The sequence below is a fragment of the Ricinus communis genome, chromosome 6 (genome assembly GCF_019578655.1).
Source record: "Ricinus communis isolate WT05 ecotype wild-type chromosome 6, ASM1957865v1, whole genome shotgun sequence".
Lineage (NCBI taxonomy): Eukaryota > Viridiplantae > Streptophyta > Magnoliopsida > Malpighiales > Euphorbiaceae > Ricinus > Ricinus communis.
Genome location: NC_063261.1, coordinates 11,498,401 through 11,524,657, shown reverse-complemented (window position 1 = coordinate 11,524,657; position 26,257 = coordinate 11,498,401). Strand labels below are relative to the sequence as shown.

General features: G+C 37.0%; 1 protein-coding gene across 1 annotated transcript; it reads right to left on the bottom strand.

Moving 5' to 3' along the window:
* Positions 1–14,305: 14,305 nt before the first annotated feature.
* On the bottom strand, positions 14,306–14,928 carry LOC107260807. The gene is made up of 2 exons (XM_015715525.1): positions 14,692–14,928; positions 14,306–14,563 (listed from the first exon to the last, which is right to left on the bottom strand). Exons 1-2 carry the CDS (start codon positions 14,926–14,928, stop codon positions 14,306–14,308), a joined length of 495 nt encoding a protein of 164 aa, XP_015571011.1.
* Positions 14,929–26,257: the final 11,329 nt, after the last annotated feature.

Sequence of the window (26,257 nt, the reverse complement as noted above, 5' to 3'; positions counted from 1 at the left end):
TAGGTCGTTCTGACCTCAAAGACGACTCAATCCGAACATGAAAGAAGTGGTAAAGAAGGAGGTAATTAAACTTCTTGATGCAGGGTTTGATATATCCCATTTCGGCGATTCGTGGGTTAGTCTGTGCGAGGTTGTACCCAAGAAAGGAGGCATCACAGTGGTAAGGAATGAGAAGGATGAGCCGATCCCGACTCGGACGGTATGAGGCTTCCGAGTTTGCATTGATTGTAGGCTTAATGATGCAACTCGGAAGGACCACTTTCCTCTTCCTTTCATTGATCGGGATGATTGAACGTTTAGCAGTCACATGTTTTATTGTTTTCTTGATGGCTTTTCGAGTTACTTTCGGATTCTATTGCACCGAGGACCAAGAGAAGACTACCTTCACTTGCCCTTATGGGACGTTTGCTTATAGACGGATGCCATTCGGACTGTGCAATGCACCGTACATTTCAGTGCATGATGGCTATTTTGAGGACATGATTGAGGAGTCTATGGAGGTATTTATGGATGACTTCTCTATTTTTGGTAATTCTTTCTCTCTTTGTTTGGCAAACCTTGAGCGCATGTTAGCTAGATGTATTGAGGCTAACTTGGTACTAAACTGGGAAAAATGTCATTTCATGGTGAGAGGGGATTGTTTTAGGGCATAAGATCTCTCAGTCGGGATGGAGGTGGATAGAGCTAAGGTAGAAGTAATATCTAAGCTACCTCCTCCTAGTTCTGTTAAAATTTAGGAGTTTTCCGGGCCATGCAGGGTTTTATAGAAGATTTATTAGAGATTTTTCTAAGATTGCTAGGCCCTCACTCAATTGTTAGTTAAGGATGTACCTTTTATTTTTGATGATGCATGCGTGGCGACTTTTGAGTTCTTGAAGAAGCTTATCTGACCCCAATCATGGTTTCTCCCGATTGGGGGCCTTTCGAACCGATGTGCGATGCTAGTGATTATGCGATTGGGCGTGCTTGGACAGAGGATTGAAAAGAAGTTTCAACCCATTTACTACGCCAAGACCTTGACAGGAGCCCAAGAACACTACACCACCATAGAGAAGGAGTTATTGGCGGTTGTTTACGCCTTCGACAAGTTTAGATCATACCTCGTTCTCTCCAAAACCATTGTCTTCACGGACCACTCGGCATTGAGGTACTTATTCTGAAAATGATGCGGCAAACCGAGATTGATTCGGTGGATTCTTTTATTCTGAGGAATTTGACGTCGAGATCAAGGGATAAGAAGGTAGCGGAGAATCCGGCGTGGACCATTTATCGAGATTGGAAAATCCTCACTTAGATGCACTTGATGAGACGACCATAGATGATCGATTTCCGGAAGAACATTTGTATGTCACTCGTATACATCGATACTCCCCGGTTTTCCCGATTATGCTAACTATTTGGTTGCTAGGGTTCTACCAAAGGGTATGACGTGTCGTGAAAAGAAGAAATTCTTCACGATTTGAAATACTATATTTGGGAAGATCCCTTTTGTTTAAAGTATGTGATCGGGTGATTCGCTTGTGTATATGGCGAGGAGACTCTCCAAATATTGAAGCAATGCCATGAGGGACCCACTTGGAGGTCATCAAGCAAACCATACTGCGAGGAAGGTGCTAGAGGCGGGATTCTATTGGCTCACGCTCTTCCAAGATGCACGGAAATTTGTTAAGGTTTGTGACCGCCGCACAGCAGTAATATCTCTTCTCGTGATGAGATGCCCCAAACCAGTGTGCAAGTCGTTGAGATTTTTGATGTCCGGGGCATCGACTTCATGGGACCCTTTCCCTCTTCGTATGGTAATAAGTACATTCACAGTTCTTTGTTGAATATTTCTCTAAGTGGCACGAAGCTCGGTAGCCATGATGATGCTAGGGTTGTCTGCAGGTTCCTTAAGCGATTGTTTGCTAGGTTTGGCATACCTAGGGCGCTTATTAGTGATAGAGGAACACATTTCGCAACACCCAATTAGAGAAAGTACTTAAGCGATGCGAGTTACTCATCGGTTCTCTACTCCCTATCACCCCGCATTAGTGGGGCGAGGTAACTAATAGGGGTATTAAATGTATTTTAGAGAGAACCGTTAGTACCGGTAGGAAGGACCGGACTCTTAAGTTAGATGATGCATTATGGGCGTTTAGGATCGCTTTTAGGACATCTATAGGTTTTACGCCCTATCGCCTTGTTTATGGAAAGTCATGTCATTTGCCTGTTGAGTTAGAGCATAGGGCACTTTGGGCCCTTAGAACTTGTAACTTTGATATTGATTGTGCAGGTAAGGAGCGACAATGGCAGCTGAGTGAGCTAGATGAGTGGCGCCAGCAGGCATATGAAAACTCCTCAACTTACAAAGCAAGGACTAAGAAATGGCATGATCAAAGGATTCGTGAGCCTAAGGAATTTCAGGTTGGGGATCGAGTGTTGCTTTACAACTCTCGCCTTCGTCTGTTTCCCGGAAAGCTACAAACTCGTTGGTCTGGACCATTTCAGATCGGACAAGTCTTTCCATATGGAGTGGTAGAGTTGCATCATCCAGAGAAGGGGAACTTCAAAGTGAACGGCCATCGGCTATAGCGATATCATTGTAACTCGTTGGATAGTGAGCAACGAGTTGACTGGCTTTGTATGCACAGAAGGGTGATCCGAATGAGTCACGCTTAAGACTCGCAAATAAGCACTTCACATTCGACTTGGATTATACTTTCATGTTTTTAATTAGTTGTGATTGTTTCATTATTTTCATTTGACTTTATTATAGTTGCTTAAAAATAATTAGGTTAATTTTAATTTTTCGGACTTATAGAATCAAGAGAACAAACTCTTCCGTTTGACCATATCTACTTGTTTAATGATCTAATTACATGCATATGTGTTAATTATAGGTATGGGGGCAAGGCGACTCGAGTCGGCAAAAGGCAAGCCCATAAAACTCCGTTTCACCACGGTTTCGTGGCCATCACGGCATCACCGGTAGTCAAGACCGTGTTGAAGGATAAAGAGCAATTGTCACGGCCCAAGGCAAAGACGGGACACAACCCCTAGCCGTCTTTGGGAAGCACTACTGCAAGCAAGAAGCATCCAAAGAAGGCTAAAGGATCGTACGGGTTGAGTCCTAGCCGTCGACGACGGCCTTACCCTCACCGTGCCTATAAGAATTGGAGGCCTCAAAATTTTGCTTCCCTTTTGTTTTTTTTAGCTCAAAGGTGTTGTTCTTATACCCCTATCTCACCCTTCTCACTTTCCTAAGCGAACTCAGGTAAGTCCCTTCATTTGTTGCATTATATTTCTTTTTTATTTTATTATTATGATTTCACTTCTATTTTAGATATATACTTTTGTTAAGACATGCTAGGATATTTTGGTGGCTCTATAGTGTAACTATATGACCTTGGTTAGGTTAATCTACATTAGTTGTTGTGTTTGTGGTGTAGTTGGTTATGAAATTAATAACTGTGGGGTTTTGGTGGTAATAAAATGTGCCTACAAAGATGCAAAGCATGAATAATGTTTAGATTTAAATTGCAATTCTTCGGTTCATGATAAATTGGATTGATATATATCGGTTTATTAGTTTATACAAGTTTTGGTTAGTCAAGTATAATCATTATACGTTGATTCGGTAGATTATTTCTTTCATTAACTTGAATTTTTACAAAAACTAATAATTCGTTGCATTAGGCCCGATATGACGGACCGCGATAAATCTCGTAGAAAGCAAAGAAGCGATCGCGTGGTGAACGTCTTCCTCCACGGAACCGGCACGACTTCCACCTCCACCACCACAGCAAATAGTCCGACCTCGGAGAGCACTACTGTGAATCCATCCACACCTAGCCGTCATCCATTGTGGACATTCCCTAATGCGGACAATGAAAGTAGATTCCAAGTCATGAGATGGAAGCAAGTGATGGCGGGCCGTTGCATAGACTTCACATCCCTCAGAGAGTGGGATTGGCTCAAGATGTGCACACACCGATCGAGACTCGCCATATGCGAGATTCTTTGACATCATTGAGCCAACCTACCGTGAGCTTACGATCGAGTTCCTCAGCACCTTCTTCCTGCAGCGGATCCTGGCGGCATCACCTGATGCAATTTATTTTAGGCTTGGGGAAGGGAGTTCTCGATGTCGGTCCCACAATTTGGAATGCATTTGGGATTATGGGTGAACAAGAAATCTCGGGGGAGGAGTATCAGGGTTGTCTCTACATCCACCCAATTTCATATGACGCCATGTGGGATTCATTGGTAATGAGGCCGAAACATACTACCCAAGCAGGTCTAAGGCATCTAGCCTCTGGACCATCTCCGCTACATTCATACCCTACTAGCTTACACCATTACAGTCGAGGGGCGGTTTGGGGCGATCACGGTGATGTCTTTATTCTCTGGGCTATGCAACATCGGAAGAAGCTAGACTTGGGATATTTATTGGCTCGCCAAGTCCGTTCATTTATAGTAGACGCTCAGAAGAAGATGCATTGTTGTTTCGGTCCGTATATGACTAGGTTAGCTAAGAGACTAGATGTATTGGACTGTTTGAGCTTTCAAATATTGGTGACATGACACCACTAGGGATCAGACAAATGATCAACATGCAGATGATCACGGCCACTAGACATCCACATGGTATTGAATATAGGCTCGTGAGCACAATAGTCAGGGAAGCTAGAGAGGCAGCGGCTAGAGGAGCCCAACATCCGTCGGCTGGGATTCCGGATGTTAGGATTCCTAACCCGTACTAAAGTGTTTATGCCTTCATCCCGGAGCCTCATCCTCTCATTCGGTAGAGCCATCGAGCGTCCAGGATCGGTGCTTTGGCCGACCGCCCAGATCGAGTCTGCGATCTACAATGACGTGCGAGTTTGTGCGGTTTCAAGAAGAAACGAAGGCACAGTTGGGCAGTTTGAACAGTACACTTCAACAATTCCTGAGTGGTTTAGAAAGACAGGCCACCCAGACAGACTTCATAGTAGTGCAGATTCAAAAGATGCAAGAGGCTGGAGCACAAAATCAACGGCTCATTGATGATATGGAGTTCGATTTGGTGACATGCTTCTGAGACCACGATCCACCATGACCTCCTCGTGAAATTTCCCGCCCCCAACTTCCAGCAGATCCAACCAGTGAGGATACACCGTCAGCAGACTCCTAGCGGAAAGAAAAAAATTTGTGATATTTTCCTCCATCCTTTTTCTTTATTTTATTTTATTTTATTATTTTTTTTTCTTTCAATTTGTTATCTCCTTTTACTTTCTTGCTTGTAGCTTGTTTACTTTTATGTTATTTCCTTGCACTTGTTTGTTTATGTTAAGTAGAACATTATGCCTTTTTAATTAAAAAAAAATAAAAAAATAAAAATTTCAGCATGATCTTCCATAACCATAATGTGTGAATCATATGCTTCCTCAGTCTAAATCTCTCTAACACTATGGACAGTGTTATACTAAAATGTGGGGTAGGGACCTACCGATGTTGTGCCTATCTTGAGTTTTGTTTTAATTAAGTAGTTGATGACTTTTTTCTCCTTTGAATGGATTCCCTTATAGCTTTTATCGAACCTTGTTCGGAAGAAGGCAATGAATAAATCTCTCAACTACAATCCAGCCAGGTAAAACTGGTATTTTTCTTAATTCTTCCATATTACTTTATCGTAGATATAGAACACTGTTAATATTGCTGCTTATTATTGTGATTGACTATTTAAACTTTGGGTTGAGAATTCATGCAATTTTAAATCACTCAAATGGTGAGATTTTGAGCCAATTGGTGCATCACTATTATGCTCCTTTTCCTTCATTAGTGAGCATTTCATGAATCTCATTTCTAGAACTTGCTTTACGATATCTGTTGAAATTACATGAATTGTCAATAATCGTGAGATGATTTGGGCACTTAGGATTTACACAATTTGGCCAAAAAGCCTAACCCTATTTTTCCCTTAATGAACCAATTTTGAGCCTTAACCATTCCTTTCTTGACAATAATAACGTTGACACTCATCTTATCACTTCTATTCATTTGACCATTCTTTCTACCATTGTTGCTCGGAAATTATATAAGTTATACGCATTTTACTTTGGATCAATCCGCATTCATATATTTCACTAAGTTGCTAGATTTTTCATAGATGCTTCCTTCAATTATTGTATGTGTCAATAACCAACAACTCCTACATAAGGCCGTTGTAATATATATACATAGTATATATATTTATATATAAAAAAAAACAAAAAAAAAAGTAGAAAGTATTAATTTAGTTCATTTCGAGCATCATCTTATTTTTAGAGCAACTTAGTGTTCATTTTGGTACAAAGACTTGATCCTTCATTACTTTCTTGCATTACTTGCTTAACTTCCAAAGAACTTGTAGCCTACTTTCCATATTTATACGTACCTTACCTTAACCCCATTACAACCTGGCTCAAGACCCTTTGATCATGATTATTGATTATTTCGTAGTAGTGGAGATTGAATCCATAAGCAAGCCTATGGTAAGCACTTTTTCCCGTATTTTCGCGTTGAGAGCTTGGCGATCTTCTTTCACCTATATACACTTGTGTGTTTTGAGTGATATCTTGTGAGGCATGATTCTCAATTTCTTAATTTAGATGGTTTATCATTTTAACTTTAGCAACTTTATTAAGTTTGCTCTTTCTCTTAAGGATTTAGTGATTTTGGGATTTTGGGAAAAATCATTACGGAGTTTTGAAATTTATTTTGAGCTAACCTCCTGCAATGCAGTTGATTGAGTTATTTGATATCTTTTGAGGAGTGAGTTGTAAATTGCTTGAGGACAAGCAAAAGTTTAAGCATGGGGTAATTTGATAAGCATCATACTACACATGTTTTCATGCCCGATTGTTCACATTTTTATGCATGATTATCCCGTTTTATGCTAGAATCACTTGTCTTTTGTTTCCCTTTTCGTTTCAGGTCATTTTCGAAGGACACCATCAGTAATCGAGGGAAATACGTGGGATTACAGAGCAAAATCCATCAAATTGGGCGAGAACAAGCACCCCGAGGGTTGAGCACGGCCTGGACTCGGCCGTCGAATTATCAAGAGGCTATCCCCAATTGTGCCATTTCAAAGACGCCCGTAGCCACCACGGCCTCCGACCGGCTGTGGTGGCTCGGCAACAGACTCAGATTCAAGACACTGGACTCACGTGCGTCTTGAATCAACTATATAGGCGATTTTGAATTCTAATTGAAGAAGATGATTTTTGGACTCAATTCCAAGACACACACTTAATCAAATATTTCCTATACCTCAATTGTAGACCTTGAAGAGATCAATTTTCATCAATTGAAGGGGGATTCCACTTATTCCAACATCGAATTGAAGATCAAGACAAACTTTGGGAGCATTCAAGAGGCAACTAGGGTTTGAGATTTTGAATTTGCAAATTTAGGGTTTCTCATTCGACTTGAAAGAGAAGGGTGTACATACCTTTAATTTGTTTTTCCTTATTTTGTTCTTTAATTGCTTTGACTATGAACATAAGCGTACTAGATCTTTTGAATCCATTAGGGTTCACCTTTGTTGATGGATTATGCTTAATTGTTAGTTTTTATAATTGTCATTCTTGCAATCTTCTTGCTATTCGGTGAATAAAAGTTTGATGCGAGTTAATTTGAGACGTTGGATTAATTGTTTATTAGGTTGTTTCTTGACATTGAGAAATTCTTGTTACAACTGGATTTTGAATAGTAAGGACTGGTAGTTAACACTTAGAGATGAGGTTGATTTACTCGCCGGATTAAGAACTAACAACTCTTAATAGTCTTAAATCATACTTAATGCTAATTTGTAGTAATCTGATAAGAAGAGATTCCATTAGGTTAGTGCAGGTTTAGGAATCCGGTAAGCTCGAGAGAGGAACCGGGATTCAATTCAGGATTTAGGCACGAGTAAGCAAGATCGACAATCCATAAAATTCATCTTTAGAATTCCATCACTTAGGCTCCCTTTTGGATTTATTTCTCTCTTTACAATTGTCTTTTAATTGTCCATTGTTGTCCTTCATTTACTTAATTGCACTCATAACCATTAGCTGGTATGTTAGAACTTTCACACCCTATTTCAGACTAGATAACATAGCAAGCAGTAGTAACTCTAGGTTCACTCGATCTCCAGGGATACGACCTTGATACTCACTAGTGCTAGGCTGCATCGGTAGGTTCACTGCCTTCGGTGTAGGTTGCATAAAGAACCCATCACTCCTAAAATATACATAAAAGAAAATTGAAATCCAATTAAATAGAATGATGAAGATCGTATGATCTAATAAAAATAATGAATATTATGAAAAATATAATGAATCAGAAAAAGCCTAGGTCTATTAGCAAAAGTATATTGCACATCATATATGCACAAATATATTATATCAAGCATACCTCAGCAAATGGTATGGTAGAATCACTTAACTAAACGTTTATATATATTGTTAGGAATATGACCAATAATTTTTTTTTATTAACTAGAATGCTTGGTATCGCAATTCAAAAGACACCTTTTTTAAATTATCAACATGAACGAAGCTCAATTTAAGCCACCTGCATATTTAAGGTTGCATGATAAAATCTGAATAAAAAAATTAGGCTTTTAAATAACTAGTTTTTACTTCATCAATAACTAAAAAAGTTTAAAGGATATGAATTAGCTTACTTGCCTAAAAAAAATCATGTATTTTCATGTTGTTATCAAATCTAGTCTATAAGATAAAGTTCATCAACTTAAATCACAAACTAAAATATTTGTATTAATTTTATTATTTTAACGAATTTAACACCTAGAGATTCTGATGTGGTATTTTCTAGCAATAAGATTAACATATGGATTAAACTAAATTGCTAAGAAGATTCTTATATTTTTAATATGTTTTCAAGTCTAGCAAATTCTATTTGTATTAATCTATTTTAATTATATATTATGACATTAATTTTAAATTGAGTTTCTAGTTACCAGCATTTGAATTATAACATTATCAAAATGTTAGTTGACATCAATCTAGCAATTCTATTTGTATTAATCTATTTTAATTATATATTATGACATTAATTTTAAATTTAGTTTCTAGTTACCAGCATTTGAATTATAACATTATCAAAATGTCAGTTGACATCAAAGGCAAATAAAAAATTAAAAATAATAACAAATTTATTGACTAAGCAATTTAAATAAAATAAATTATTATATATTATCTTAATCCTACCAACACTTTTATCTCTTATACATCTTCATCTTCTTCATTCAATTTGGACAAGAAATAAGAAATTGAATTTTGTCAGATTGTGAGAAAAGTAATGAATGATCGGAGGTAGAGATGTGGATCGATTGGGATGATATAAAGTAATGGGCTTTTATTTAAATTACTTAATTATAAATTTTATTATTATTTTTCGATTTGTAATTTGTCTCAAATGTCAACTCATCATTTTATGGTATTAAAATGAAATGTTGGCAGTGGTGATTAAACTTCAAAGAAATATATACAATTATAATACGTAAAACAAATAAAAAATTTGCTAGATTTGAAAAAATATCAAAGTAAAATTTTTTTTTAGCAATTAAGTCAAACCCATACATTAATTTGTTATCAGGAAATGCCACTCCAGCATTTATTGGGTGTGAAATCTTCAATAGATGAGTGTTTATGCACTTGTATATTCTTAGTTCCACATTTACAACATTATTATTAAAGCCTAAATGTTCAGTATCTATTATTTGGTTAATTATTTTTGTGTTATGACATAAAAAATTAAACTTAGAAATTTTATAATAACAGTTAGGGCAATAATTTTATAATAACAGTTAGGGCAATAATTTTATATTACTTTTTGCTTTTAATATACTATAATTCATGTCATATAAATTAAATATTCTTAAAGTAGGATATGAGAATTCTAGAAATTATTTCATGGTATGTATAATAAGTTTGGCCTAATTTTAGAGTCTGAATTACTAAATTTTATATTTTATCATTAATATATATTTATACTATAAAATATGATCTTTAATTTGATATAAGAAAACCTTTAAAACAGACATTTGGGGAGTGAATTATGAATCATGGTTGTGTGAACATATGGCTTTCATACCACTTGAAAATGGCTCAAAAACAATCATCCAAAGGTCCTTGTATCAATGATGGAGGAATTAGACGTCGGAACGAGCTCAAAATATATTGAAAAGTAGCGAGACAACAGCCAGTGCAACACCTAGCCATATGCAGAACCACATGCTTTTATGCAGTTCCGTGGGTGCAATACACGGCTGGCTAAGCCAACCGCATGGCTTGTGCAATTGCAGTTGTAAAAAGCCAAAAGGGCAGCCTAGGCAAGAGATGAAGGAAAAGAAGAAAAAGATTGCTCGCTAGGTTGAAAACCTGAAAAGACAACCTAGGCAAAAGTTGGAATAGGCCGCTAGGTTGAAAATCCATAAGGCAGCCTAGGTAAATATTAGAGTCAATGAAAAATTCTCTCTAGATTGAAAACCTATAATGGACGATCTAGCAAAATATTGGAGCATCAGACACATCTAATCTGCAAAGTCTATCCGAAAGACAACAACACAATCATTATCATCAAATCACCATAAATCAAATGCAATGTACCATCCTGATATAAGGAATTAGCCAAAGTCTAAAACAACCTTAAAGGAGCAAAATTGTATCACTAAGCAATCGAGGCTAAACATACTAGCCTAAACATTTTCCTGTACTCGAATCCAAATCCAAAATAGCTTTCTATCAGTGCAACATTGTTATTATGAACAATCTAGAAATTTCTCATAAACTATGATTTGATAAACTGAAAGCCAACCTTTTGCCAAGCTCCACAAATAATAAGAAATTGACACTAATATTCATTAAAGTTCATTATCACTTCCAATTAAATCATGAAGCATCTCAATATTCATGAATCATAATAAAGATGAAGCACTTCATAGCATCCATCACATAGGTTCAAAACACCATTGCGTACTACAAATCAAACATGGAGGCAAGAAGTCATACCATGTGTTCAAATAAAATTTCTACATCATAATCAAAGGTTAGGTATTGACCAGACCAAGGCCTAATTTATTATATCATTGAGAGTATCTTGCATTAGTACATGCATGTTTATCCATAAAACTAACAAATGTAGAAAAGAAAAGACAAAATGATTCTGAGAAACTTGTAAAACTTGAGACCGTTTGTAGAATTTTTAACTTTTTAAAGATATAAAATGTGGTTTCAGCTTTTGAATTACTCCATTTTGCTCATTTCTTTTTATTTTTGCATTTGTACAAGCTTATGAGGATTGAAAATCAAGTGAGCACCTAAGAAACTATCAAAACTGGGCCAAAAATCACATCAGGAAGCCTTATAGCCGATTGGTTGTATGCTCAACCGATTTGCCTCTACGTACCGACGATCAACTGTACATGGTGTCGATCGGCTCTACGGTTGGAGAGTCTGATTCAGACATTGATTTAAGGCCCATATATACCATGAGCCCTCTTTATTTCTTCATACACGATTTCATACTTCAAAAGCTGAAAAATATGACTCAGAAAAGCGCCGAAAGCCTACAGACTCTTCTTAAAACCTTAACTGGTGATGATTGGATCAAACTTAGAAATTCCATCTTTCATCTTTCAAGGCCGTGCAACACACCAAGCTTGAGTATGGGTTCCTCTACTCTGCTATTAACTTTTGGTGCCTAAGGGACCATGTATTCAGACTCAATGGACAAGAGCTATGCCTCATGATTAAGAATTTTGCTATTCTTGGTGTTCCCATGGATTTTACACATCCCAACGCCCTGCCAAAACTCAATGAGTCCTTTCCTAGCAAACTAGTGGATTTATTCGATATGCCCTCAGTTGAGGTACTTTCTTATTCTGTTGGCGAGTACGTTACCCTTACTTCATTGATCTCTTACTGTGAGAAGAAGGAGAAGAGCACGCCTTCTTAGATATGGATGCTGGGCTTTTGCCTTTATGCCTAATTTCTGCTGACTTCTCCTCGAGGAGAGAGAGATATCAGAATTGCTGGCATTTTTTACCAGGTGAAGCATGGAGCATATCCAATTTTAGTCATCTTGGCTGAAACCATCATCGGGTTAGACATGTACAAAAGCCATCAATGGTTTGGTGGTAGCCTCGTTCTCTTACAAGTGTACAACTAAATCTCTTTTCTTTTATTTTCTTTTGTTTTAACTTTTACCTAAGCCACCCTTTTGGTTTTTCAACTTAGTAGGCTTTTGTCTTAACTTTTTCCTAAGCCGCCCTTTTAGATTTTTAGTTTAGCTTAGTTTTTTCTTTTTATTTTCTTTTTTTCTTTTTTTTTGTTCACCTCTCTTTGCAGATTTGGCTACGGGAGAAGCTTCATATATTAACTCGTCCCAAAGAGGATTGATAAGTACGAGCCGAAGCATGTGCAAACCTATTCTATCATTATCCCATGAGGTCATGATGGTTGAATTTCTTGGATGAAAGCCATGTCGGACACACTCATTTGCTACACTTGCCCTTGGTGGAGAATTAAACATGTCATGCTCATGGTATATGGTGATAATGTGCCCTTATCCAGACTACGAGCGTCCACTTTCTACATCTTTTTAGACTTTGCCGCCAGTGTGAGCAACAACAACATATCTTGGATTCTCCACCTAAATTCGAAGGCTTTCCATTCAGACAGGATTTTCTAGGTAAGATCAAGAGACTATGGTCCCGCTGGGACGTAGATTGAAACCTTAACATCAAGGGTGATATGATAATCGATGACAACTTCAAGGCTTGGGTTCAGCTTCAAATTTTCACCTCCCCTAGCCTTGCCCGATTCAAGAGGACTTGAGAACTAGTTGCTTTATCTAAGTATGTAGATGCATATGCAAACAAGATGAGAAGATAGAAATTATGTTTCTTTTTAGATCTCATTTATTTTGCTTAGGACTTTTAGCTTTGTTTTTTCTTTTAGTTAGTGCGTGAAATGGTAAACAGACATACATATGTTTGATGATAATTCTAAACAGTCTTCATTTAGTAAAAGCTCAAATGGGTACATTTTGATTTCTCATGATATAATTCCTATCATCAGCCAGTCTTTTCAAATTTTCTAGCTAATTATTTTCTCTTCTTTACCTTGACTTTTTCCTGACTAGCCCTTTTAGGTTTTCCGATCAACAGGCTATATTTCTTATTATTTATTTTTCTATTTTTCATTATACATGGTATTTCTTCAGATGATCTATATTGATTGGCTTAATGAACTTGTTCCCCTCTAAGTTTAAGATCTTAGCAGCATCTCTAGGCATAATATTCTTGACCAAATATGGGCCTTCCTAGTTTGGCCTGGATTTTCTCTCGAGTCCAATGCAGTAAGCCTTGTATGCTTCAATACTAGATCACTAGCTTTGATCTTTCTTGACTTTTCTTTCTTATTAAATGCCCTGGCTATCCTTTTCTAATACAACTGCATGTGGTATAGGGCTTTCATTCTTTTTTTCATTAATTAAAGCTAATTGCTGGTATCTTTACTCAATCCACCGGTATTCTGGTATTTCAACCTCCAATACAACTCTCAAAGAATTCAACTCTAACTCAACCGGAAAAACTGCTCTAGTCTTGTAAACCATAGAGTATGGTGTTTTGCCCAATCGATGATCACTCGATTGTCTGATATCCCCAAAGTACAAAGGGAAATTAAAATGACTAGTCCTTGTGATTCCACACCATCTTTGAAAAGACTTTCTTCAGATTCTTGTTGGCTGCTTCTGCCGCTCCATTAGGTCAAGGTCTATACGGAGAAGACCTGTGATGCTCTATCTTGTATTCTTTTAGCAGGTTCGATGTTTCACCCATAAATTGCACCCTATTATCCGTCACGATGTGGTGCAAGACACCGTATCTACAGATCAAGTTTCTTTCTATAAATTTGGCCATCTGCCTTACCCCCATAGTGGTGAATGACTCGGATTTGATCCATTTTGAGAAGTAGTTAATCGCTACAACTATGAATCTATGATCCTTTGAATGAGGTTTTATTTCTCTAATGATGTTGATCCTCCAAGCTATAAAAGGCCAAGGAGACGTTAAATTGTGCAGCTCGGTCGGAGGCACGTGACTCAAGTCACTATACAACTAGCATTCTCGGCATCTCCTCACTAGCGTTATGCAATCTTTCTCCATTATTAACCAGTAATAACCTTGCCGCATGATCTTCCTGGTTAACACCATGCCATTCATATAAGCGCCGCATACGCCTTTGTGCATTTCCTCCATTACTACTTGAGCTTCTACTTTAGTCACACATCAAAACTGTACACCCGACACCATTCTTCTATATAGAACTCCCTCATGGCTGATGTAGTTACTAGCTTGAATCAACAACGCGTATCTTTCCTTAGCAGCCGCTTCTTCTGGATACTCCCTGCTTTCGATGAATCTCTTCATATCATAGACCATAGCTTTTCCCCTGGTCCCATTTGAATTTGCATTACCCCATTCCCTTGATAACAAGGCATACCTGATTTCACGATCACCAAAGGTTTCATTGAAAGTCACGAGGGACTGACCCGCATAGACAACAGAGTAGCTAGTGCATCCGCCATTTGATTTTATATAAAGGAGCACTTAGAGAAATTGTATACTAAAGTCTTAAGATAGTTGACGTATGACTTCAACCTTTCTTCTTTTACCTCCCATTCCTCGAGGGCTTGTTGGATTACCAGCACAGAATCCCCATAGATCATCAAATGCCTAGCTCTTGCTACCACGACCACTTCTAATCCAAACAAACATACTTCGTACTCTACCATGTTATTAGTCACTTTAATGTCTAATCTCTTGGCCATCGACAACATCTCCCCTTCTAGCGTGATAAGAACTACTCCTAAACCTGCCCCTCTTATGTTCACAGCTCTATTAAAGTACATCTTCCACTCCCGGATCTCGATTGCCCCCACATTCTCATCAGAAAATTCTAGATCCTAAGGGTCATCTCCTTCGATTGCATTATAGGCTAGAAACTTAGCTACAAGCCTACCCTTGAATACTTTCTTAGTAATGTACTCTATGTCAAATTTTGTGAGGATCACCAACCATCTAGCCAGCTTTCCTATAAAAGATGGAGTTTCAAATAGGTACTTAGAGGGTTTATTTTCAAAATTGCTTGCACATTATAAGACTGAAAGTAGTGCCTTAACTTCCTTATAGCCCATATCATTGCTAGGCATGTTTTTTCCACGAGGTTATATTTCGACTCATAAGGCAGCAACTTCTTACTAGGATAATAGACCACATGCTTCATGTTATTGGGTTTGTACTGCGCTACCATTGCCCCCACAGTTTCCACCTCTAAGGCCAAGTATAGGATTAATGGTTTGCCATCCTTCGGTGGCTTGAGTACCGATGGCTTCATAAGATATTCCTTGATTCTATTGAAGGCCCTCTAATAGTGTTCATCCCACATGACGGGCTGATGTTTCCTCAAAAGATTAAAGATAGGATCACAGACCATTGTGAGCTTAGAAAGGAACATGCTGATATATTGTAAGCGTCCTAGGAAACCTCTAACCTCTTTCTCCGTCTTTGGCATTGGCATCTCTTAAATAGCCTTGACCTTGTCTACATCAATCTCTATGCCCTGCTGACTTACTATGTGCCATAATAGCTTCCCCGATGTAACTCTGAACACGCTCTTCTTCAGGTTGAGTATTAGATTATACCTTTCCACTCGTCCTAAAAACTTATCAAGAGGAAGAGGAAAATCCTAAGCCTCATGATGGTCAGTATTATGAGTATCACCAGGCTTAAGGCATGTGATAGACCAATGCAACCGTCTCAAGCATGAGATTCATGACTTAATTGACTTCAGAGAATGGGAGGTTGAGTAACTTCCTCAGTATGAGTGTGAAGATTTGATTAGGCAGCCCTCAGGCAGATATGACTTTAAGGTCCAATATTCAAGGCCACCCTTAGCAAATTCGAATGGAGGATATTATGCCAAGCAGTTACGAATCAAATAACGATCAAGCCACTTGTGAGCCTTGTCTCCTAGAGGTTTGGAAAGAAGGAGAAAAGAATTCGGTCATGGCTATTGACATTTGGCATAGTTCTAGGGATGAGAGTGAAGTTTAAGACACTAAGGCTAAAGACATATGGGCAGACAATGATTCCAAAACTGAGCCGACGAGGTAAGGAAACTGAGTGTCAACACCCCTTTTCTGGATACAAATATCGAAGGAAAAAATAGAAAATCCTATTATAAGAGTTATTGCTTTCTCGGGTCTTGGAAAATGAAGGACAAGACAATCCAAGGCTAAAGTCGAGGTTAATCTAGCTGGAATTAGCTTTTTGAAATCAATTAGGACCTAATTGTCAGAAAAAATTAAGTTTTCAAAATGGTAATTTTTATAAAATCAGGGACTAAACTGCAAAAATTTAAAACTTCTTCTATAGAGCCAATCAGCTCTATGATAAAGTCAATTGGTTCTTTATAGAACCGATTGGAATTTGACTCCCCAACGTCATTTTTTCGAATGATTTTACATGCAGATACACATTTTAGAAGGTTTCCTTGACCATAATCATTGTTTTATCGATAATTACTTTAACTTCAAATAAATAAATGGAATATTTAACGATATTTTCTGAGATATATCTCTTTCTCTAGAGTTTTCCTTGAAACCCTACCTTTGTAAATAGTAAGAGGTGTTTATGGTTTTAGTGGAGATGCAAGAATTAAGATTCGATCGAGAGTAATACTAAGAGGGAAGAAACACTGAGAAAGAAGAAAAAGAAAGAAAATCAAAAGAAAACAGAAGAAAATGCACTATCGGTCATAATCAGAATTCAAAGACTCAAGCCACCGAAGAAAGAAGGATTTTAGAAAACTAGCCACTTAGAAAGAGCACTTTTGGAAACTTTTTTTTAATCGATAGAAGATTTCCCAAAGTCAGATCTAGCTCTAGATTTTCCTACCCAGTTTTTTATTCAACTGCTTCCTCATCGCTCAAGACTTGCAGACCAACGTATACGATAACAGCCTAAGGGTTTCTTCTATCATACATCTGCATTCATCATAAACTAGTTCTTTCATTCCTTTTTTTGGTCTTTTATTTTTTTATATTATTTTCTCTTAGAAATATGATTAGAATTTTTATCTTTGATAAGCATGGTTAGGTTAGGTTTTCATGAATATGCATGTTAATAGGATTTTGAATCTGATAATAAGAACTAAGACTTTTTAGATATGATATTTTGCCGATTAGGGTTTTATATTTACTTAAAAATAAATTACAAGATTAATATTTAGTTTTTGTCATTATAATTTAGTAATTAAGCCTAAATAAAATACGATTCTTTGTTTTGACAACATACTATCAGTTTATAGGATTTTAGGGTTTAGTAATTTAGGTTTTTTAGCATTTGTAATTTTATTTTTTATTTTTTTTAGCTATTTTATCTCATTCTAATTTTTGTAAACACATGTGCATGTGCAGTGTTAGATTGAACTAGCGTACGACGAAGAATCAAAGGAAAACAGATTGACATGCACCCCTGGACTCTAGAGCCGATCGGCTAACCATGCTGGCCCTTATATTTTTTTTTTGCTTTTTTGGCATTTTTCAATGTATTCTTGGCCCCTGTTCAGTTTTAGGCCTTCTCGGTTCTGTAATCGTAGTCGTAGGCGGGTTGTAATAGCTAAGGTTTCCTTTCTGTTTTATTTTCTTTATTATTTTTTTATTGTTGTTTATTGCATGTTAACCTAGTACATGATTACATGATTGATTAATTAAAATGGGTCGCTTAGACTTAGGGCTGGAAACTAATCCAACACAAATTTGATAGTCTAATAGATTAATCCATTTTAACTATGCCTAAACCCTAAAATTCAATTAAACTAGTGGGCTTTAACATGTTTAGTTAGGGTTTGAACTAAGTTAGAGTTGAGATCACAATAAATAGGCTTCTCATAACAAGCAGTCCAATAGGCTTAAAGGCTAGAATCCAAAGAACATAACATGTAATTGGGCTAGAATAGGTGGGCCTTATATATAATTAGTTAGTAAAATTAGATTAACAACTTAAATATGGGATGGGCTTGAATAAAATAGGCTAGACTTAGGTGTATTATGTGTTGTTTAGGTATGCCTGTATATAAAATGCTTACATTTATAGGGAATATTTTATTAAACAATAAATTTAAAGCCTAATATACACAAATAGGAACTTGGCTTCCAGATTCATATATAGAATCTATGCTTAAGATTCCTTATGAGAAAAGCCACTCATTAGTAAAAGTGTCCCTATGATTACCTGGGTGGCGACTCCAATCTTTGAGCTAGTGTCAATGACTAGTAAGCATGTTCCCGATTAGATTGAAAAACCTTATAGTGTTGTGGTCGCTAAAGACACTTAGGTGCGTGCCCGAAACCACCCCCATAGTGGCGACTCCACTAAGAATAAGAGAAGCTGATTCAATGTATATTTGTCTTTAAATTTATTATTTAACTGAGTATTCTTGCATTACTACACTTTCACACATTAGTCCCTATAGCCCTAGTGGCACGGCTAGCAATTTTTTGGTTCCACTCGAATCTGAGAATTGCGACACTGGCTACCATGATGAGTGTATTTCCTTCACCGCGTGGACCCTTGAATGGGGAGACGAGCCAAGGAAGAATACTTTTTGCTTGTGGGAGCCTTTTATCCTTACCCAAGACTCAGTTCATGGTAATGACCATAGTAATCTCCCCTAGGTGACCTATTACTTGCTATATGAGATGTTCTTCCTTGTAAGTGTTTCAAGCCCAAATATTGAAAGGCCTTGGCTGCAAATGTGGAATAAGGCCCCAAGCCCAAAATATGCAGGCTTTTATGCTTACACTAAGGAACATCACCTTATTTGATTTAAATATGCTTTGAGAGATTATGGCATGCACATCGAGCCTACTATCCCTTGTTGATAGAAAGCCCAAGCTAAAAATCCTAGGGAAGAAAGACTTACCACGAACCGCATATGGGAGTAATAAGGTTGGAAGGATGGATTGTATACTACTATGTGTATGCTAACATTTTCTCTTTTGTCTTTGTGCATAGCACGTGCATCATGCATCCCATGCATCATACTAACCTGTCTTTTTTTAGCCATATAGACTCTCTTGTGAGTTGGAAGGGGCAAGATAGTGGGAGGCTGGAAAGAGTGCCCATTTCCCCAAGAATTAGAATTGTATTAGAGCATTTAAAAAGACCGAGAAGATAAGAAGAGATAGCCAAGGAAAGAGGCAACAAACAAGACATTGAGATCCTCAAGAATGCTATAATTGAAGACTTGAGGGGTGTGATTCGGGAGGAACTTCAGCAACTCTTGGCTGGGATGGCTGCAAACTAAGCCCCACCTGCTACTCCTATTGCACCTGTTAACCCAACTGTTGCTATTGACCTGACTGTGGTTACTGCTGAGACTAAACCAGGCATTCCCCTCGTCTAGATTTGAAAAAGGGATTTGATTCAAAAGTTGTTGATTCAATAACAATGAATAAGTCAAAGCTTCTTACAGAAAGGTAGAAAAAGAAATAGAGTAAGAAAGGAATAAAGGAAAGAACTCGAGGTTCCCAAAGTCGATAGGGATTGTTCATATACATTTAGGGACTAATTCTTTTTCCTCTCCCCTAAACTTTACGACTTTGTTGTATTAAGCCCATGTACATCAGTTTTTTTGTATTCCACCCTTAATAATAATTTCTTGTTACATTAAAGCCTTTTTTAACAGACCATTAGAGAGTGTTTTGAAAACTCAAGTTAGAGCGCGTCTCATGTATGCAACAAATGCTTAATATGATAGAGAACAATATGTAAGCAGCTATTTGGAAAGAGTAAAACTAAAACGAGAATGTTGGGAAAGAAAAGGAGATTCCTAAATAATCCGAATACCTAATCCCCAAATTCCCTCTACAAGAAGCTAGGGAAAATGTGAGGAAGTCTTGGAAAACAAAGGAAGTAAAGGTGGTCACTGATGACATAGGTGAGCAAGTACCTACAAATTCTGTCAATGAAGAAGAAGTTGAATTTACTGAAGATGATGATATAGGTGATGAGGGTAGTGATGATGGGGGAAACAGTTATGTGTATTATGATAGAGAAGATCTAGGTTTTTATTACAATAGTTCATATGAAGATAGTGATGAGGCACTTAGGAGACCTAGCTCTAGGTTTAAGTTTGATCCTAACTCAACCATTCCTATGTTCTGTTTACTTATGCTTTTTGATAATTTTGTCCAGTTTAGATTTGTAGTTAATAAATATGTTGTGATAAAGGGGTTGCAAATTAAGTTTATGAGAAATGAACCAAAAAGGGTTGGGGCAAGATGTGCTAAGAAATTTCCATGGGTTTTGTATGCCTCTAATGAGAATAACGAAGATTCATTTATTGTGAATACCTACCAGCACCACCACAAGTGTTATAGATAAAGTAGGAATAGAATTGGCCAATACTAACTTCTTGTCTATATTGTTGAAACCAAGAATCATGTCACAACCTATAATTAAGATCAAGGACATACAAAACTTAGTGTACACAGAATACAAGTTGAGGGTCCGCATGAGTACTTGTACAAATACAATGAAGAAGGTATTGAGGCAGCTAGAGGGTGATTTAGTGGAGTAATATGCTAATTTAGAAGACTATATGAGAGAAGTGAAGCATGTAACACCCTTACTAAATATTTATATATACAAAAATTGTTTTTCTCCTCCCTCTCTCTCTTTTCCCTCCCCTTCCCCTCTCCTTCTCCTCTTTTTCCTTCTCTCTTCCCAGCCTCACCGCTTTCCGTCCGCCTCTGAGCCGCCAAGCCCATTATCGCCGGCCTTCCTCTCATCTACCGCCCGTTGAGAAGTGAGCCTGCTTGTGGCTCGCCTCACTTGTTTTCAGCCGATCGGATGTCGGGATCGGACTCCCCACCCCCGAAAACCCCGAAAGCCACCCTCCTTCGTCGAAAAATCCTTGCCGGCTGACCATGGGAAGTGTCGCGTGAGCGACTTTTCCGGCCCGATCATGTGCCAAGCCACTTTCTGCCAAAACTCTTGTATACCGGACTCCTCGCAACTTGAGCTTGAGGGCGCCCGGATTCGAATTCGACATCATAGCCCGGCCCGGACCCAGTGTTTCGGACGCGTGAAATATTTCAATTTTTAACTCGGTATAATTTTATTTTAGACTCCGAAAATTTTGTTATAATATTAGAAAGTTATTGTGGCTATTAATTGCTTGTGTTGGGTAGTTTAAAAATAAATCAAATTAAATTGTTTGGATTGTGGTGTTTTGGAGTCGGAAAATATTAATGCGATTCTTGTGGCCCGGCTCTTTTATTAAATTCCAGCATGTCCGATATGTTTTTGGTAGTTCGGACCCGTTTCTGAGGTAAATATCCGTAATTTAGGGAGGTTCATCAAATTTTCAGTAATCCTCGAGTCCAATTTAATTCTAGGCAGTCGACCTTAGGGTCTAAGTCTAGGAAAAATTTTCGAATGTCTATTAATTGTATGTCTTTTGTTATTAGATAATTCAGCCTTTTTCCCGACTCCACCCGAGGCGAGGAGACCGTGGAACGCATCAAATCATGAGTTAAAGTCATTTAATCTTTGCGCTATTGCTAGTCCCGATTTTAATATGCTATTTAGAATTTGTGCTTAATATGATTATTAGTATCGCAAAATAAATGATTTCACTTGATTATTAATATTTGAAATAATATAAATATTATTATTAGTATGTTATAATAAGACAAACGTTATTATTTTTCCCTCACAAATTGCACGTTATTTTATCTTAAATCTTTAATCTTTATTTCCGATATGTGTTGGATGAGTTCATCGGATAATGATATTTATTATATGTGATGATTTCGAATTGGGAAATGTGGCTTGTAGAACATGCCACTTTGATGGTTACATCGGGACGCGCGCACTTAAGGTAATGATCATGGACATGTAATAAGATATTTATGGTTTGCCCTGGCCGAGCATGGCTCTCGGGCTCGATTTGTGTAAATTGCCGGAGGTAAGGTCCCCGGTCGAGCATTGCTCTCGGGGCGCCGGCTTATTTGGATATTTAAGTGACCAGATCGGAGGTAAGGTCCCCGGTCGAGCATTGCTCCTGGCCAGATCTTATTGGATTAAGAGAGCCGAATGGCTACTAGATTTCTTATTTGGATACTTAAGTGACCGGAGGTAAGGTCCCCGGTCGAGCATTGCTCTGGCCAGTCTTATTTGGATTAAGAGAGCCAAAATGGCTGTTAGAATTTGGGGTTAGGGTTCTACTTAGCCACACGTCCCGTGAAAGTAAAAAGGTCTTTATTTATTTACACTCTCTTCTTTTATCATTTTATTATTATGGTGTATGATAATATATTATGATTGCAATTATATTCAGAAATTGGTATATTGTTCTGAATAATTAATATATCATGTGAAGGTTGCAATAGTCCTTAGATTATTTGATTTTGACTCACTCTAGACCGAGGCCCCGCTTGTAATTTTTTCAGGTGATAGTTAAAGACCTTCGCCATCGCACATTCGACAGTCCGACTTCTTCTTCTTCAGACTTTTGTAATTATCTTATACTTCTATACTTGTCATTTTTACTCTAGAGTATCTGCAGTAGGAAATTTTAAAATTTATATAACTATTCTGACTCCTGTTGGTAGTATGATGATTTATTATGCAAGACAATTATGACTACTTTATATTTGGTTAATTGTATATATGGATTTGCGGGTTGGTAAGGCTTACTACGGGTTTCAGTGGCCTTAAGCCTACCCATTCCCTAGTGTCGGTCACGGGCCCCCAAAGTGGGTCGTGACAAAGCACATCAATCCTAGATCAACCTGTGTAGTTAAGTCTGATAGGGAAAATGAAGGAAATTTAAATATTTTTAACAGACTTTATATTTGCTTCAGTGCTTGTAAGCAAGGGTGGATTGAGGGCTGTAGAACAATAATAGGACTAGATGTTTCTTTCTTAAAGGGAGTCTTCAAAGGACAGAATTTGTGCGCAATTGGACGTGATGGCAATAATCAAATGTTTCCTCTAGCTTGGGCATTGGTCAACATTGAGAACAAGTTTAATTGGGCTTGGTTCCTTCGGTGTTTAAAGTATGACTTGCCTTTTAGTGATGGCACATGTTACACCTTTATTTCGGACATGCAAAAGGTAATTGGCTTGCACACATATGAATTTATGTTAACTGTTATTGTAATGCTTTAATGTTTATTTGTTTATTAACTAATTTAACCTTATGTATTTCTGTTGAAAGGGTTTGGAGTATGCCATGAAAGATGAATTGCTTAATGCATACCACAAGATGTGTTCAAGGCATATATACGTAGCATGGGCGAAAATATGGAGAGCAGAAGACAGGAAAAAGGCTTTTTGGGCATGTGCCAAGTCTACTTACTTACTTAGACTTCAAGCAAATATGAATGAGTTGGAGAAGTTGGGAGATGGAATTATATAAGATCTGTTAGAGCATCCTTTGCATCAGTGGACTAAGGCATTCTTCATAACTGATTGCTCATGTGATATTATGGATAATAATTTAAGTGAAACATTTAATGGTTGGATTATTGAAGCTAGGTGCAAAATAGTGATGAATAGGATTTGGAAAAAAAGACTATTTGCTAGGGCTTGGATTTTTAATATTGCACCAAGAGCTATGGAGAAGTTAGAGAAAAATAAAGAAAAGGCATTCAATTAGTTTACGAGTTTCAATGGAGAAGAAGGCTTTGAAGTGGAACATATATATAATGCAGTAAATAGGCATACAATACATTTAGACAAGAGGGAATGTACCTGCAGAGAATGGCAACTGAGTGGAATCCTATGTGCACACACTATTTCTGCTGTATACAGTCAGGAGATGTGATAGATCATAAATAGTTACAGTTATTATGTTTAATTTCCTTATATTTTGATTAGATATTGTGCTTAATTGTGGAAATTGTGTTTGTTCGATCTAGGTGGGGAAATATTAAGAATTGAATGAAAATTCAGCCTAAAGCCATGTTTTAAAGCATCACTTGTCAAAAACTAAGTATTTTGGAGGAAGAGTGAAAATTTATGCAGAAGGTCATTCTCAATAGGGCATGACCACACCCTACAATCTGTGAGCTGCTGGAATCTGTTGAAGAGAATTTTGAATTTTTAGTTAAATTCGTGGTGGACCTACTTTTATGTTATTTCCTTTATTTTTGGAAGTGCTGGATAAGGAAAACTTACTCCCATACTATTTAGGATTTTATTTGTTTAGATTACCCTTTATCTTATCCTTACTTATGGGATTAAGATTATATAGGAAGTTTGTTTCTTTTTGGATAAGGATTATCTTATTAGGGTTTAAGTTTGACTTCCTACAAAAGGAGGCTAGTTCTACAAAGAGAGGACGGCTGAGAACTTTGATTTTATTTATTATTTTTCTTCTTCTATTCCCTACAACTCTTGTGAATTTTTACTCCACCATATGTGGCTAAGCTTTTAGTTTCTGATTCAAGAGTGAATAAATTTCAATTGTGATTTTGTAAGGCTTTGTGCTTAACATAATTCTTCTTTAATTCAAGTATTCTTTATTTCTTGTTTTTATTGTTTATGAATTTTTGATATTGATTGAACTGACGACTTAATTTGAAATTGATTTTTCTATTGCTAACCTGGAGTTTGTGATTCGTAATTGTCATGAACGATTGACACAAGTAGCAAGGAGCTGGCTTATGTGTGTGTGATTGCGGCCTTTTCGAATTACATAGCTTGCATGATAGGCTCTAGGGAAATAAAGGAACAAGATTAATTCAATTGCAGCTATCTCGATTAATTAATGTTAGTTTAGTCATTCTCATTACTCTTAATGCTATCATTGAGTTGATATGAAACGCTATCATGCCTAGTTGACTAATGGTAAGTTTTGATTTTGATGTTGAGTTTAAGTCGATTATATTAGGAGAATTTACACTTTTTGCAGCTTTTCCGAATAAGTAGACTAAGTACTTGAATAGAAAAATTGATATTTAAGCCTATGATCATAATTACAATTGGATGGAATTTGCACTATTGAATTAGAAGTTTGTTAAGATTGATTTTTATTTACCTTAATAGTCAGCCTTTATTATTTTCTGTTCATTTATAATTTTGGTTCAAACATTCAAAACCCTCCATTTTTATTATTTAACTTTGAGAAGCATTCACATTGGTTCCCTTGGGATTCAACATGGTTTCACTATTTCTACAAGTTAGTTTTAAAAAATCAGTAATTTATTTTGAAGGGCTTCGACAACCCATTCAAGATGCACCCTGAGAACTTCTTTGCTAAGTGGTATCACAAAGATATTTATTTGAAGGCATATGCATATTCCATGTAGCCACTAAGGGGGAGAAAGGTATGGGACAAGGGTAATGCTGAACCAATTTTGCCACTACATGTTAGAAGAATGCCTAGGAGGCCTAAAAGAGCAAGAAAGAGAGAAAAAGATGAGATAAAGAAAGTGAGAAAAATGTCAAGAAAAGGGAGAATTATGACATGTAATTTATGCAAAGAAACATGACACAATGTTAGAGGCTGCCCTAGGAGGGAGACACCTTATAATGTAAAATATTAACTCCTTATTTCATTAAGCATACTTTAAAATGAAGGGAATTTAAACTGATCCTTTTGCAGGTTAATATTGAAAGAAGAAATAAGAGAAATATGAGAAAGGCAAATGAATCTACAAGTGCAAAGAACTCAAGTAAGAAAGATTCATAAAGGCCTCGACCAAGTCAGGAAGCTGTAGAGGCTTTTACAAGGAATTCACTAAAGACCAGCCACTGAAAGCCAAAAGTAAGGAATCTATATCTTTTGCTAATTTTTTAACTTGCTATGTATTTTTTATTAACATTAATTTATTTTGTATAGAAACCACTAAGTTCAAGAAATCTGTAACTGGAAATATGACTTTGAAGGGTTATGGTCCTTCTCAATCTTAGCCACACTTCAATGAATTAGCTGGTTCAAGTGGAATGACAGCTAATTTACCAAGTCAGGATTCAAATGAGAGATTTGGAGCAATTTACATGCCCAAATCAAAATCCAAATTACCTATATGAAAGACAGTTTTGAAGAACAAAGGAATTCATATAATTTTGTAGATTCATTTATCAAAGATGGATATGTAAGTATACTTAGCCCTATTTGAAGGTACAATTACATTTATGAAAGACTGAGTATTGTTTGGA